Source organism: Chrysochloris asiatica, unplaced genomic scaffold (genome assembly GCF_000296735.1).
Source record: "Chrysochloris asiatica unplaced genomic scaffold, ChrAsi1.0 scaffold00002, whole genome shotgun sequence".
In the NCBI taxonomy this organism is placed as follows: domain Eukaryota; kingdom Metazoa; phylum Chordata; class Mammalia; order Afrosoricida; family Chrysochloridae; genus Chrysochloris; species Chrysochloris asiatica.
The window spans coordinates 12,271,391-12,289,308 of NW_006408520.1; the positions used below are offsets into that span (position 1 = coordinate 12,271,391).

The following is a 17,918-nucleotide window of genomic DNA, read 5'->3' on the forward strand; positions in this document are numbered from 1 at the left end:
AACTCTTAAATGCCAATAGGGCATTTAAAATAGCATTAAGAGCTCTTTAAGAATTGCAAACATTCACACAAATGCATGAGTGCTGCTATAGGAGAGATTGGAAATCATAGTCAGGGGTGGGCATTATTATGAAGGAGCCGTTAAAAACTTAAAGATCAAGATAGACTTACTGGGGATTGCTGTTGTTAAGTGCCGTGGAGTTGGTTCCGAATCATAGTGATGCTATATCGCGTTTCTGAGGTGTGGTAGTGGGTGTGACCCACTGACCTTATGGTTAACAGCCCAGTGTTTATCCTACAGTTCCACACAAAGTTCCACCAGTAATCATATATACAACAAAATTGTCCGTTAAATATAACAGCGAATTTATGACATTTCCATATAAACAGAAATGAAAGGAATTCATGAAAACTAGATAATCTTACAAAAAAAGTAGCTCTTTTTGAATAGAGGACCAGCAACAAACTGAGATTAACATGCATGACAATATTACACATAACTAATCTCAGACATAGAAGTGTTCAGTGAAAATAGGGAATCAGAGATACCAGTTTGCAACAACAACAACAAAAATAAAGTATAAAAAGGGAATAATGTAGTTATAGAACTTCCAAATAAAATCAAGTAGATTTTAAGATAAAAACAAATATAAAGATACCAGTGCAGTATTTATCATACTGCACCACTTATTAAATTTTTTTTCCTATAATTTTTTCCTTCTAATTATCTCAGTTGTAAAATAGTCTTAGATTTGATGTTTTTAGATATTATTCTTTATCCAAATTTCAGCTTTTTCTCAAACCTAGACATAGACTGTATTTTGATGGAGAGAGAGAAAGATGGAAATTGAAAATATGGTAAATTTTCATTTATTCATTCACAAAACAACTATTTGTTGAGTACCTATTAACTTTTGTACCTGGAAATAGAAGAGCTGTCTATAACTTTTATTTTGATTTTTTTCTTGTGTTTATGTTAGTAACTTGAAATTTGTCTGAAAGATATTAGTGGCTTTGTACATTTCTTTTGTGGAGATTATTCAAGAGTTCAAAATTGCCTAAAATGTTTTCATTTCAATTAAGTTCTAAAAATTAGCTTATTAGGAATGGGCAGGCCATATGAAGCTATTAATAGAAAATGAGAAGGTAAAGATGACAGAAACATTATAAATTGTTTATAGATCTTGAGCATTCATATCAAAAGTGTGAAGAAGCCAGTAAAGTATAAATAAACTCTATCCTTTACACAGACTTGTATTTATCATGTTATATCCATTCCACATTTCTAGCTCTATTAGATTATTCATCAATATGTTTGTCAAAGGAAACTTTACAATTTACAGAAGAGGCATTTGTTTTCACAATAATGTGGGTAAGAAGTTCTTATTAAGATTCTCATTCAAATTTTGTTTCAGCAATTTATGATGGATTGATTGGTTAAGTGTATAGATCAAATATATATGAACATCATCAACTCAGAGAACTATGTTGTTTTTACTATGTGTGGTCAATTTGATCCTGACCCATAGCAACTCTAGCAACTCTGTACAACAGAATAAAACTCTGCCTGGTCCTGTATCATCCTCACAAATGTCGTTGAACCCTTTGTTGCAGCCACTGTGTCAATCTATCTCCCTGAGAATCTTCCTTTTTTTTATTGATCTGCTAATTTACCAAGGATAAGACCCTTCTCTAGGGTCTGTTCCCTCCTGATAGCATGCTCAAAGTATGTGAAATAATAGGTCACTTCCAAGTAACGTTCTGGTTCTACATTCTCCAAGACTGATATTTCCTTCTTTTGGAAGTCCAAGATATATTCGGTATTTGTTTCCAACACCATTATTCAAAGGCATCAATTCTTCTTTGGTCTTCCTTATTCAGTGTCCAGGTTTCCTATGCATATGAGGTGATTGGAAGTACCCTGGCTGAGGTCAGTTCATTGCAACTTATTCCTGAAATAACGTATTCTCTTTGTAACACTTTAAGGAAGTCTTTTGCAGTAGATTGATTGCTGCTTCCTTTGGCATTTACTGTAGATCCAAGTAAAATGAAATCCTTTACAACTTTAATCTTTTCTCTGTTTTCCATGTTGTTGCTTACTGATCCAGATTTGCTGCTTATTGTTCCAGTTATGAGATTTTAAAAAAAATTTTTATGTTGAAGTGTAATCCATACAGAAGGTTGTAGTCTTTGATCTTCATCAATAAACTTCAAGTCCTCTTTACTTTCAGTAAGCAACGTTGATTTATTTGCATATCACAAGTTGTTAATGATTCTTCCTCCAATCTTAATGTTGTGTTCTGCATACAATCCAGCTTCTTGGGTTATTTGCTCAACATAAAGATTGAATAAGTATGGTGAAAGAATAGAATCTTGATACATGCCTTTCTGGATTTTAACCCCCCAAAAATACTCCCTTGTTCTGTTCAAATGACTGTCTCTTGGTCTATGTTAGAATGAGCTTGATTAAGTGTTCTAGAATTGCTGTCCTTTGTAGTGTTATCCATAATTTGTTAGGGTCAACACAGTCAAAAACCTTTGTGTAGTCAGCAAATCAAAAGTAATTATCTTTCTGGTTGTCTCTGCTTTCAACCAGGATCCACGGGAAGCAGTGATATCCCTCATTCCAGGTCCTCTTCTGAATACAACTTCACTTTCTGGAAGTTCTCTGTACATCCACTATAATTATAATTTTTTAATTGTCTCAGAAAACTTTCGCTTGTGTGTGATTTTGTTCCTCTTTTTCAATCACTTACACATTTGTTAGATCACCTTTCTTTGAAATTGATATGGGTCTTTTCTAGTTGGTTGTCCAGGTAGCTTTTTTCCAAATGTCTTGTTACTAGATTAGTGACCACTTACAGTGCTGCATCCATGTATTGAAACATTTCTATTTGTATTCTTATTTGGAATAGTTTTTTTCATTATCTTTCATTCATGACCATATGCTACGTCCTGAAATGGTTGAATCAATTCTTTTTGGAACAGTGACTCTGTATATTCCTTCCATCTTCTTTCGATTCTTCTTACACTGTTCAATAGTTTGCTCATGTTGGGTGTCAGCAAGTCGATTCTAACTCCTTCAATATTTCAACTTGAGGCTTGATTTTTTTTCTTTAGTTCTTTCAGCTTGAAAAATACTGAGAATAATCTTTGTCAGTTGTCTAACTCCAGGTCTTTACACATTTCATTATAATACTTTTTCTTCTCAATCTGCCATTTTGAATCTTCTATTCAGCTCTTTTACTACATCATTTCTTCAGTTTGCCTTAGCTGTTCTTTCTAAACAAGTTTCAGACTCTTCTGACATCCTTTTTGGCCTTTTACCTTCTTCCTGTCTATTTCATGACCTTCTGCTTTTTTCATTTATGATGTCTTTGATGTCATCCCACAACTCATCTTACTTTCGATCATTAATTGTTCACTGTGTCAAATGTACTCATGAAATGGTCTCTTAACTCAGGTGAGATATGCTGAAGATTGAATTTTTTGCTCTTGTGGACTTATTTTAATTTTTTGATTTTCAACTTGAACTTGCATATAACAATTAATGTTCTGTTTTGCAGTTGGTCCCTGGCCTTGTTCTGACTGATGATATTGATCTTCTCCATGGTCTCTTTCCATACATGTAGTCAATTTGATTCCATCTAGCAAGGTCCAAATAATGTTATTAAAAACATTATTTGCAGTGAATAAATTGTAAATCATATAAAAATCTGTTAGGTAATTTCCAGGACTATTTATTTCACCAAGGTCATATTTTCCAACGACTAACCATTCTTTAAGGAGCTCTGGTTGCATAGTGGTTACAAATCAGTCTGTTAACCTCAAAGTTATCTGTTCGAAACTACTGTGGGATAAAGATTAAGCTTTCTGCTCCCATGAAGATTTACAGCCTTGGAAACCCTATACAGGGTTGCTAAGAGTCAGAACCAACTCCACAGCACATAACCACAACCACCACCACCACCAATCCTTCTTTGGAGTCATGTTGTGGCACTTTAGGATAAGCACTGCATGACTGTTCAAACTCATCCTGATCCTTGGAATTCCTATATAGGGTCAATATGAGTTGGAACTGACTTGATGGCATTTAATAACAACTATTCTCATTTGGCTTCCTGGTGTGAGTCTGTAGAGTAAGCACTGGATTGATTGTTAACCATAAGGTCCCAATTCAATCCCACCAGGCATTCCTCAAAAACCCTTTACAGCATTGCTATGAGTTGGAAATGACTTGAAGGCAGTTAACAACAATCCTTATTTGGCATCCTGTTGTGGGGCTGTAGGATAAGCACTGGACTTCCAACCACAAGGTCCACAGTTCAAACCCACCAGCTACTCCTTGGATAACCTACCAGGTCACTGTGAGTCAAAACCAACTCAGCAGCACTTAGCAACAGCAACATCCTTCTTTGTTTCCAGCTTTCACATTCCAATCATAAGTAATTATCAATGCATCCTAATTGTACATTTTATTGATTTCAGACTGCAGAAGTTGGTGAAACTGTTCAATTTCTTTTCTTTTTTTTAAAAAAAATTGTTTTATTGTGAATTATGTGATAGTTTACATGGGTGAACATTCGTTTTACATTCATTCCATCATATATCATTCATTGCCATGGTTACAATCCCCTCCATGCATCATCAACCAACCAAAGGTTATATACTACAATCCTGCACCCCAGTCATCAGCACACAGCCCCTCTCCCTCTCTGAATCTAAAGTCCCCAGCTGCTCTATCTCTCCACATCATTGTCTCTGCCTCCTTCTCTGGCGTCACTGTTTCTCTGGGTAAGGTCCCACTCTCCACTCTTCTCCATTGATGGTTCCAGGACTACTACTTCAATTTCTTCATCTTCGGCATTAGTGCTTGGTGCGTAAATTGAGATAATAACTATAGTTACTAGTCTTCCTTCTAAGATACTATCCTATCATTGACAGTGTTGTATTTCAGAGTACATCCTGAAATGTTCTTTTTGATAATGAATGTGATGCAATTCCTCTTCAATTTGTCATTCCCAGAAAAGTAGACTATATAACGGTCCAGTTCAAAATGGTCAATACCAGTTCATCTCAATGATATCAATCTTTGTGCTTCCCATTTCATATTTTATAACTTCTAATTTTCCTAGTTTAATACTTCATACATTTCATGTTCCAATTATCAATAGGCACATGTGGCTGTTTCTGCTCATTTTGATTCATGCCACAGCAGCAAATGGATGTCCCCAAAGGTTTACTCAGTCCATGCCATGAAGGTCAATTCTAATCTGAGGAGGGCAGCTCTTCTCCTGTCATACTTCAAATGCCTTCCAACCTGAGGAGCTTATCTTCTGGCACTGTATCAGAGAGTATTCATCTGCTGTTATTAAGATTTTCACCAGGTTCACCTTCCTACTTTATTTAATTCCGTTATCTCCACTGAAGCGTATTCACCATGGATGACCCTGTGGATTTTTGAAATCCACATAGCTTCTAGCATCACAGAAACACTCAAATTACCACACTATGCAAATGGACATATGAGTGCTGGTCATAGAACTTAGAAGGGTCAGTCCATGATGCCTTGAAATAGACATATGATTTAAGTAAGTAATAGTTGTTAAGGGATCTTATTTAAAAAAAAACAAACAAACTGAAAAGCATTGAGCAAATTCCAAATTGGTAAACAATGAGTAAAAGAGATTCATTTAAACTAGTCAACTAGATAAAATGAAAATCAACAGAAAAAAAAAAGTTGACAAATGTTTGAGGTAATTTATAAAGACAAGTTGATCAATAGTATTGAGTGCCACTTACAAGCATGTATCAAATTATTAGTGTTTGCTCTAATGGAGCTAAATAATATTTTAAATTTGTTTCAGTAATTCTTATCATGCTACCTCCCATGTATTATGCATTTCAAATGATCCTTAAATTATTGTCAAATTCCACTTAAAGAGAACTTTCACAAAGGACATGAAATTCATATCATCTAGTGTTACTGTCATTTCTAGGCTAAGTCCCATGGAAATTCATAACTTAAAAATGAAAGTCACAAAGATGCAACTGCCTTCATAATGCCAATGCAGTGGTTATAAATATTTCATGAACATTGCATGGGCAGGGGCAGATCTCCATTTTCATGAGTTAGAATTTGTACAGCTAAGTCTCCAGATTTTACTATTCATAATGCGCAGTATGCCCCGTAGAGCATTCCATATACTGCTTTTTTAATATTTATGTTTAATGAAGAAATTACTGTTCTAAAAAGAGAACAAGCCAAGTCAAAAATTTTCTTGTTAAAATTATTAAGTTTTGCTGAACAGAGATGATAACAATCAACAGAAATTACCTCACTGCAGTACTTTAGCACATAAATGCATAACTTTTAGAGTAAAATAGAATGACGGTTCAAGGCACATTAAACCTAAATGAAAAGGTTCTTTCTAAAGGTTATAACATTAGAAATCTCATCTTAAAAGGATTAGAAAGGTTAAAATGCAAAGAGCAACTTCCTTACAAATAAAAATATTACAAATGATATACTTGTATATTATCTTATAGTTTAAATATATGTCTGTATTTTTCTAGGCTTTCCTTTTATTCAAAAAACATTTTAACTCACTAAGATAATATTACCCAGTTCAATAATGAATTACTATTGCATAATTTAAAGTAATTTATCAAAGCACATTATCAGTACCTGTCAGAATAAATTTTGCACTAAAAGTAATGAAAAAAAGGACTATTGTATGTGTTGAAATCAAAGAACATTACTATAGCTAAGTTATTTTCAGTGGAAAAGGATAGGTGATTGCCCTCTAAATGATACTTGTCCCATGAGGAAATAAAAGCCTGGAAAATCACATGAAACAGGTACAAGACAATGTCTATTTCTTGTTTTTAAAAATGAGTATGTAATATTTTATTTCATTTTTGTCATTTTGATCAATTCTTTGAAGTAGAAAAGTGTGGGGAAATGCTATACAGATCTTGGTGACATTTACCAAAGTAAGTTAAAGTTACTGACCAGCTCATGTATATTCTAAAACTGGAATATTCCATATTAGCATATAATACACAATCTAAATCATGTTTAGGTTGTTTAAGTCAAAGATGGATTTTCTTGGAATACACTTCAACAAGAGTAGTCTTCTAATAATGAAAACAAAAGACCAGATTTAAACCAGGAGTGAGCAGGTTATTTATTTAATTATAATTAAGAATGAACCAATCAGGTCATCAGAATTCTGTAATGTTTCCTGAACTTACTACCAGAAGTTTGTATTTTATCCCTGATATTATTTAGCTGGGAGTTAGAAATACTTTCTTCTTTTGGGTTCTTTGTAATTTTATTTCCAAAGGTTCCCTTGAGGAATTTAACCTTTATGTGATGAATTTGCAGTTCACTTGAAGTGTGTTAACCTTAGTTCCCTAATGAGTCTAGGTGTAATACTGAGGAGGAATTTGAGAAATATATCATGTAGCTCATTGTCAAGTTGGATTTGTCTTACACATCTTGAGCTTTGCTGTTGTTCTGGTACACATTTTGATCACAATTCTTAATTATGTTCTATATTTAACTGACCTATTTGAACAGGATCCAGAGCTGGTGCGGAACATCTGTCGCTGGGTTAGGCAAGCTGTTCAGCTTCCTTTTTTTGCCAAGTTGACCCCAAATGTTACTGATATCGTGAGCATCGCAAGAGCTGCAAAGGAAGGTAAGTACTATGCTTGCTCAGTTTTCCAGTTACATAAATATGGATTGGAATTATATATCCATGATAAGGCCTGTGTTTTAATATAATGTAATCTTTCTTTTTTCATAGTTTAAGAAAGTATTCTTGAACATTTTATTTCATTTGATTCTCTTTTGGACTCAAGTGAAGACAGGGACCTAAAATTTTTGACTTGCAAACATTAGAATCTTTATGTCTTTGAGCAAGTAACTATTTCATACATAGAGAATCATAGTAATATGATCCCCAACCCCAAATGACCTCATAGTGAAACAATTCTGCAATAATACCATTTGAAACATTTAATGAAGCTTAAAACATTTCAGGTTCCATAATGTGAAACTGATGATTGTTGTTAAGTGCTGTCAACTTGTTTCTGACCCATAGTGACCCTGTAAAGGGTTTCTGAGGAGGGACTGGTAAGCTTGGACGGTAGACATTGCAGTCCATCACATTAACCCACAGCACCACACCAGGACTCCAAAATTGATGATGTTGTTATTGTTAAGTGCTGTCAAGTTGGGTTTTTTTATATTTGATAGGAGCCCTGCTGGTCCAGTGGTTAAGATCTCTAAAGGTCAGAGGTTGGAATTCACCAATACTCCATGAGAGAAAGATGTGGTAGTATTCTTCCATAGAGATTTACAGTCTTAAAGACCCTATAGGGCATTTGTACTCTGTTCTATAGGGTTGCTATAAGCTGGAATTTACTTAATGCTTTGTTCCTTTGTTTATTACTGTTGTTTTGCTGATGTATTTTATAGAGCCTAGCACACTGCTGTAAACAATAACTATCTGTTGAATATACAAATCATGAAATCGATGAATAGATTTAAGAATCCTACATATGTGTGCTTCATCCATAGAAATTACATTTTGTTTTCAAAGACATTGCAAATTACCTGGAAAATGTAACTGAGTAGAAAATATTTGGAATTTAAAAAGTCTGTATAATTGAGAAAATGAAGTGGTGCTAAATAAAGCTGTTTCTTTGCCTTGCATTGTATGCATCAGCATAGTAGTTCTATTAGTTAAGAGATCTGAGGGAAGGAAATATTCTTAAGAGAAAGTGTCATGTGCATTGTCTTGTTGGGTTGCATGGGTTTGAGTGGTTGTTCCTTTAAAAACTTCAGGAAAACGTTGGTGTGTTTTTCACAGGTGGTGCAGACGGTGTTACAGCCACTAACACTGTCTCAGGTCTGATGGGATTAAATGCCAATGGTATCCCCTGGCCAGCAGTGGGAATCGGAAAGCGGACCACATATGGTGGAGTGTCTGGTAGGTGTTTCCCTCTCCTGGCATTATGTTTCCTCTGAGATTGTTGAAAAATCAGGAGGTTATGATGAAAATAAGAATATCATGTCTTTTATAATACCAAAGTTTTACTAGTCATTGTTAGTCAATATTCCTAGTAGTTACAATGGATGGAACAAATTGAGTAGGAGGGCTCAAGTGTCTGCGCAAAATGAGAAAATTCTGATAAAAGGTCTTGCATGAATTTTATCCTCTGGTGGTCCGTGCTTTTACCAGAATTTTGCATTGTCACTATTGTCTTGCCACTTACTCATAAAGGCTAATACTAGGGGAAACATAAATGTAAGATGAATATAAACATATTAAATGTACATATATATGTGGTTATTGTTGTTAAGTGCCATCGAGTCGTTTCCGACCCATAGCGACCCTGTACAGGGTTTCCGAGGGTGTAAATCTTTAAGGGAGTAGAAAGCCTCGTCTTTCTCCTACAGAGCAGCTGGTAGTTTCGAACTACTGACCTTAAGGTTTGCAGCCCGATTCATAACCACTATGTTACCAGAGCTCCTATATATATAGATATATGAGGAAAATACATACATCTTGATTATAATATCTGCTTCATAGCTGGGATTCATTTTCACTGTTCCTAGAATTTAAAAAGTCTGACTTCTTAAAAAAATCTTGCTTTAACTCTGCCCCAAACAAACCATTGAAACATTGCATTTATAGCTATATCTAATAAGACATTTGCAGATCTTACACCTTTGTGCATTTTTTCGCATCACCTAGTTCTTTCATTTAAGAAAGAGAAGTTTTAATCCCAAAGTCCTGTTCAGCATCTTTGTTCTGTACACTCTGTTGCTGTGGCATGGACTTGGTCTCGCAAAGACAATGCTGATGGGAGGTTCTTGACTGTACTGGAATGGGGATTAGTTTCCTTGGTGATAGAGACAGTGGTAAATATACATAATATAGCAATGCCCCACTGTTCAAGAAAAGCTTTGCTGAATCAGACCAAAATGTGCTTTTAGAAGAGGCTGGATAGTCACAAATAAAGCTTCTATCCATGCTGAGGTATTATGTTTTGAGAGCATGAAGTGTGTTTATGAACCATGATAAAAAACAAAACAAACAAACAAAAAAAACCACGTTACATTCCGCATTTAATTGAATGCCATTCCTACCTTGTCAGGAAGGCTGATGAGGAGCACCTGCTCAGATTCCAGATACAATTCTCTTTTATCAGGAGCTATCAAACAAGACCTTAAATATTACTGTAATGCAGAACAACGTGGACTGTGCTAACATGAAACACAGAAAGTGAGTCGAGGGCCTCCAGAATTGGGCTGTAACATGCACTATGTTTTCTGTCAGACCATTTCAATTTTTCCAGCCTGCCATGTTGACAGCAAGAGAATAAAGGAGGTCACAGAGGGTGCGGAACATTAAAAATTAATAAAAGAACTATTGCGGTAGTATTTTATATAAGTAGCACCATTCACATTTTCTCATTTAAGCTGCAATTTCTGAATATTCTTCCATACTATAACTCAGTCTAATAAAACTACAAAATTATAGCATTAGAAAAAGTCTTTTGTGTTGCAGTCTTTAAGCATACACACACTGAAAATTATAGCAGTACCCGAAAACAAGTTCAGCTATACCTCAGGGCCTGTTAACATTTCCATAAAACTCTATTTCTAAGATTTATAAATCCATATATAAATATTTACTTGTGCTATAAGCTCAGCTAAGCCTGGGTAGAGCTTTCATTTTAAACAACAAAAGATCCCTAACATTTTAAGGGCTTGTATGTACCTCATTTCTAATGGGCTCTACATTAAGCCCTTGTACAGTAAACAATCTGTTTTGAAAATAGCTTTTCTCCATATTGACAAAATTAATAGATTTTTTTTCTCCTTTAAAGCAATGCTTACTTTAATTCAAAGGTAATAGGATCTGAACAACAGTTTCTAAACAGACAATAATAATATATTTTAGAATAGAAGCAAATTCTAGAACAGAGTACCTTTAGAATGAGTTACAGTGAAATCTTGTCTATCAGAACTGTGTTAAATGATAAATTATAATGACTTCAACTTTCCCATTTGATAGAGAAATCAAAATAGCTAAATTCCATTCCGAGTTTTATGAAACATGGCTTTTAGGACTTCTAATATGCTTCAATATAAGCATTATATAAACCTTGTCAGATGATCTTTATAATATTATAAAAACATTTTACTTTTGCTGTTTTAGAAACTGCAATATTTGAATTTGCCTGTAGGTGATTTAAATCTCAAGGGATTAAACATAAGAATCAGACTTATAAGGAAATGATGTGTAAATCTGAATTTCAATTATGACAGAAATGCCTGGCAAAATGCATGCAGTAGGTGCATTAAAAGTTGGATTATGTATGTGGTGATTTAATAGTGAGAACAGTACCAAATGAAATGTTGTTAGATATCTTCAATGGATATTTTTCATAATATTAAGATGATTGATTAAGCGCTCCAGCACACAAATATTTCTGTCTACAGCATTGATTCTAAAGAATTACCAGTCTCTAACTTTCCATGGACATTGTAGAGCTAACAGTGATAAGTTGTTACTACCTAATTTTGAATTTTCTAGACTCCATGCAGAAAACTTTTGTCCAATAGCAGTTACCTCATTAATCACTACACAGTTTAGGAGATTATTGATGTTTTTGGCTTTTGGTTTGGAGAGATTCATTGACTTTTTGTATTTCATTGAAAGAAATCTTGTTGTCATCAGCAACATATTTAAAAATAGCATCTTCAAGTTGATTCACCGTGTTTTTTCCTAGATTTAGTTTAATTTATTTTTTTCCCTTGTTGTTGCAAAAGATGAGTTTTTTTACTGACCTTACCCCTGAATACTGAGACCATCTTAAGTTAGTTTTCAATGCAGTTGATTACTGTCACTTCTACCAGTGCTCTGTCCAGCTGTGGTGTGACATTTTCCATGATTTCTTCCCCTGTGGACAAACTTCTTTTAGAGATGTTTAAGAATGGGTCCAAAATGACATAGATTACTGTTGTCTTTCTTACATCTGACGGCATGACTACAACGTTTACTCATTTATCACTAGTTTAGGAAAAGCAGTAATTGTGTGTATGCCAAAACAAAATAAGAATCTTGCCAATGGGGTGCACTAATTGGAGTGATATTTTAAAATTATTTTTGTTGTTTTTTTAATGTTTCTTTTTATTAATTGATGGTACAACATATTTCATTGTCTTATTATGTCATCCTATTGTCCTGTACATATTTTGTTGCATGTACACATACACATAGACACACTCACATAGGAGAAAGTTGTGATATTGCTTTACAGAAGGCAGGTTGGTTGAAATAATGATAGATGCTTTTGAGTCAATATAATAATTTACTTCCTGCAAGCTGGAAAAATTAACTCATTGTTTTAAGTTATTTTCATCTGCCAAATAGGTCATATTTGACCAACAAGGAAACTAATGTTCTTAATTTCAAATTTTTTACACTATTTACAATTATTGATTCTAATCAACATGCTCAGTGAACATAATATGACACATTTGGTCAATTTTAATCATTATAAACTTTATTACTGATTTTTGAAGCAAATCATCAAATATGGTTTTTAAGTTTTGATTTCTACTTCAGGAACTAAAATTTATTAATTGTATTCAGAATATTAAAGCATATCTAAGCAATGATTGTGTATTTCTGAGCAAATGATAATTGCATACTCTGTAAATGCTATTCAAGTCTACCAGTAAATACTGAATGATTTAAAATCTGACTATACACCAGGCACTGACTGACTTCTTACTGTTGCATGTTTCTGTTGTAAAAGCAACATACCAATGAAAGAAGTTGCAAGTTAATGGTGTGCCTGTAATTTGTAACTGTGCTGGTAGTTGCCATGGAAATGTAGTACAAAGTCTATACTGTAGTTTAGAAAGATTGCACATTTTTGACTCAAGATACTAATTTAACAAAGCATTTAAGTAGTTTAACGAAGGATTTTGAGCATTGACTGCACTTTTTATGTTTTATGTTGATTTGTTTTTTAAAATAATTACTGAGGTCTAAATTGTTGGGACCATCAAATGATTTAGCAGGTGGATAGGATAAGCACTGACTGTTCACCACGAGGTGGACAGTTCAAACCCACCAGCTGCTCCTTGGAAACCCTATATGTGGTCACTATGCGTTAGAACCGACTCGACAGCACTTAACAATAACAACAACTGTCAATGTATGAATACAAATTCAATGTAACCCTCTCCAATTATAAACTGAAACTTAGTTTGATGTATTTACTAGAGAATATTTGTGTGAAATTGGAAGACAAAAATGCATAATACATTGGAAATTTAGAAGCTTTAGATGCATTTTGCTTTAAATAACTATTTTTGTACGTCTATTCATACAATCTGAAACCTGTCCACCATGGGTGACCCTGCTGGTATTTAAAATAATGGTGACATAGCTTTCAGAATCACAGCAACTCACAAGCCACCACAGTACAACAAATGACAGATGAGTGAAAGTTGGACAATAAATAAGGAAGATTGTAGAAGAATTGATGCTTTTGAGTTATGGTGTTGGAGGAGAATATTGAAAGTACCATGGGCTGCCTATTGTTGTTGTTGTTAAGTGCCGTCGAGTCGGTTCCGACCCATAGCGACCCTGTACAGGGTTTCCGAGGGTGTAAATCCTTACGGGAGTAGAAAGCCTCATCTTTCTCCCGCGGAGCGGCTGGTAGTTTCGAACCGCTGACCTTAAGGTTCGCAGCCCGATTCGTAACCACTACGCTACCAGAGGGCTGCCTATAGAACCAACAAATCTGTGTTGGAAGAAGTGCAGCCAGAGTGCTCTTTGGAAGCCAGGATGGCCAAACTTCGTCTCTCATACTTCAGACTTATTGTCAGGAGGGACCAGTCACTGGAGAAGGATATCATGTTTGTTAAGGTGGAGGGTCAGAGAAAAAAAGGAAGACCCCCAGTGAGATGGATTGGCAAATTGGCAACATCAGTGGGCTCAACCGTGGCAACGGTAGTGAGGTTGGCCCAGGATCAGGCAGCGTTTTGTTCTGCTAGCCATAAGGTCATGAGTCAGCACCGACTCGATGGCACCTAACAACAACTACAACATATATACAATTGATAGTACTGAGTTCTTATACTGTTATTGTTTTTAGGTGCTAAGGAGTAATTTTTGACTCAGAGTCACCATATAGAACTGAGTAGATGTGCCTCATAGATTTTTCCAGGTTGTGATCTTTACAAAAGCAAATTACCACATCCTTCTTAAATGGAGCTAGTGGGTTAGTTTGAACTGCTGACCTTTTGCTTCACAACCTAGTACTTAACTGCTGCCCTAACAGGTCTCCTTAAGTTTGTTTTATACAAATTACACTATTGGTATGGTTTCTTTGTTTGATTAGGTTGTAGTTCTTAAAGTGCTTGATTTTTTCAAAAGCCTGTCAATCACACGATTACAGATGCAGAAAATCCTTTTGAAAACACGCCTACTATCTGTCATAAAACTTCGGCTATCTATTGTAACTGTTTTTATCAATAAGAGCTTGGGTTTTAACATTGAAATGTCTAAAATAAAACAGTAGATAGAGATATAATTTAAAATGAATAAAAGATGTGATGATAAATCATGCCAAAAAGAATAATTAAAATGAAAGCCTACCATTTTATATTCATTCATATCTTGTATGTGTGTATCTACAAAATAATATAAGAGTCTGGCCTATTATTCACTTATGTAAGAACAGTATTAGGCTATTATAAGTTTAGCTGATCAAAGTTTTAAAGATCTTGTTTTATAAAATGTGTATGTAATGTATTTGTAGAAAAGACAGAGAAAGATGCTGAAATACATTTTCATTATAAATTATCAGTTTGGTTGAGAGAAGCACATGACTAGAAATATTTTTATTTTAATAATGCTAATTTAAATATATTCATGCACAGATTGACAAAGGATCCTCTCTTTCATTATATTGCCTTTCCTGGAGTTTGACTTTCTCACTGTTTGGCCGTCGTTGGTCTGTGCAGGAGATCAGAGCCCTAATAATAGATTTTTGACAGTGAGCGCTCCTGCTACCTGCCCTACACAAATCCTCACTGTTCATGTTTGCTTCATGGCAACAAAGCAGACAGAAGGAAAATGCCAAGTGCTGAGTTTGAGGTACAGCCTTGCCTTGCCTTGACATTTCAGCAGAATAGCAGTTTATGAGATGCATAATTTTTCATCTGGGACTCAGCTGCCATATTCATAGATGCTTACAGCTCATCGACGGACTGGAGCAAGGGCAAAGGTTTCCAGCATAGATCAAGGTCTACTTCCTTTCCATGGGTATTTAAAAATAACTATTGTCCTACACATAAATGATAGCATCAAACAGTATTTAAGAGTCAACAAATTCATGGATACCTGGATATCACATATATTTTCCTTTTGTTCAAAATTAGAAAAATAAATTAATGTCTATACTAGTTCCTAAGAAAATATTTGATAGACTTTGTAAACTAAAGAACTCTGACAAGCATATTAAGAAAACTTACCTTTGCAGCAATGGTAATGAATTATTAAATTTCTTTCCTCTGTGTGTGTGTGTTTTCATAAAGAATGATTTCAAGCTTGAAATTAATCAAAAAATGTTCTATTATGAAAGTAAAAACTAGAGAGTATTGTGTCACTGTTTGAGACTGAATTAAAATATTCACAGATTCATGCATATCTACTGTACTAAAAAATCAGTGTAGGTACACGTCAGTGACTGTTTAATTTAGAACTACACATCTCTGTAAGCTTCAGAAACAGTTCACCATGTCACAGTCTCATACAGAACAATGGTACAGTACATTGGATTAATTAAAGAAGCCTTGCAGAGAACTGAGTTCTCAGTATGTCAAGATTTCAGTTTTATGTTAAATATTTTCTAAAGGCCAGACCCTTAAATCTCAGGGGCTGTACCAAGCAGTGAGCTGTGAATTTAACCATAGGCTAACTGCTAATGATAAGGAAAAGTGTCCTAGTTGAGGCAGCTGTAATACAGTCATTGGATTAGGCTATCAATCACTTGGTTCCCTAAGGAAAAAGGAAAGAAGACCAAACAGTGAAAAGGGAAATTAGGAAAGGAGGGCATGACTGGAATAAGATCCCTCACCATCTTTATCCATTCATTGGCTTAAATCCTTAAGCATCACACCTAACTGTCCAGCATTACTATGACTATTAAGCCAACACATTTATTTCTAACTTTTAGAGAAGTATCAAAATGCCACAGCCTCTTAGTAGTTGAAGATTCTGGAAACTACTCCAAGGAAATGCCTGGTTACATAATTTAAAAATTAGATTAGCTTCAATTTTTGGATTTAAGATTTGTGTTCCTAGTTTTTCATATATATATAAGCATGTATGTATATTGGTAAAGGGTAATAGTTTTATTTGGCTTCTAATCTGTTTGTGTTTTTTCTCTCGTGAGGTGAGATTCTAGTAGATGGGTAGTTCTCAAATTTCAGCATGCATCAGAATCTGGAGGGCTTTTAAATGTAGATTGCTGGGTACCTCTCCCATAATTCCTGATACATTAAGTCAGGTTGTTGTTGTTGTTGTTGTTGTTAAGTGTCTTGGAGTTGGTTCCGACTCATAGTGACCCTGCACAGGGTTTCCGAGGCTGTAAATCTTTACGGGAGCAGAATGCCTCATCTTTATCCCACGGGACCGCTGGTAGTTTCGAACTGCTGACCTTGCGGTTCACAGCCCGATTCGTAACCACTGCGCTACCAGAGCTCCTTATTAAGTCAGGTAGGACCTTAAAATGTGCATTGTTGACAAATTTCTAGATGGTGTTATTGCTGGGTTTTTTTTGGAGGGGGGGAATAATAGACAACAAAGATTAGTGGCATAGAACATCTTGATTCCATTTCTAAAAGAATGTGGAAAAACTTGAATCACTGGTAAAATTAAATATGACCCAGTGGAATGCAGAAATCACTAGACAGTATCACTAATCACATGCAAGTAAAATTTTGATGAAAATCTTTGAAAAACATTTGCAACAGGGATCTGCTAGAAATTTGAGCAGGATTCAGAAGAATACATGGAAGGAGGGCTACCATTGCTGATGTTAGATGGATCTTAGCTGAAAGAAGAGAATACCAGAAAGATATTTATTTGTGTTGTGTTGACAATGCAAATGCTTTTAACTGTGTGAATCATAACAAACTATGGATAACATTGTAAAAAAAACTGGGTATTGCAGAATATTTAATTGTGATCATGAGGAACCTATAAATAGATATAGATGCAGTCCTTAGAACAGAACAATTTGATTTGAATATCTTTAAATCAGTAAAGGTGTACCCTAATGCTTTTGTATCCTTTCATCGTGTTTATTCAATCTGTATGCTGAGCAAATAATCCACGAAGCTGGATGATATGAAGAAGGATGTGGCATCGGGATTGGAGAAAGAGTCATTAACAATCTGTGATATGCAGATGACACAAACTTGCTTGCTGGAAGTCAAGAATACTTAAATTAATTACTGTTGAAGAGCAAAGACTACAGTCTTCAGTATAGATTGCGACTCATTGCAAAGAAAATTAATATCTTCACAACTGGATGAATACATAAATAACATCATGATAAATAGATAAGTTGTCAAAGACTTCATTTTCCTTAGATTCACATTCAGCACTCATGGAAGGCAGTAGTCAAGCAATCGAATATATTGCATTAGGAAAGTCTGTTGCAAAAGGATTTATTTTGAAGTGCTAAAAAGCTATAAAACATCAGGTTGAGGACTAGGATGAACCTGACCCAAGAGATGAACTTTTCTATTGTCTCGTATGCATGTGAATGTTGGACAGTGAATAAGGAAGACTGAAGAAGAATTTGTTG

At 34.8% G+C, this 17,918-nt stretch overlaps 1 protein-coding gene across 1 annotated transcript in view; it reads left to right on the forward strand.

The window, feature by feature from the left end:
- The window catches only part of DPYD (dihydropyrimidine dehydrogenase), a 1,478,957-nt gene that overhangs the window by 1,033,061 nt on the left and 427,978 nt on the right, over window positions 1-17,918 (forward strand). The window contains exons 21-22 of the mRNA XM_006831042.1: window positions 7,585-7,705; window positions 8,882-9,001. Of these exons, the coding sequence (XP_006831105.1) occupies window positions 7,585-7,705; window positions 8,882-9,001 (241 nt within the window). The remainder of the gene's footprint in view (window positions 1-7,584; window positions 7,706-8,881; window positions 9,002-17,918) is intronic.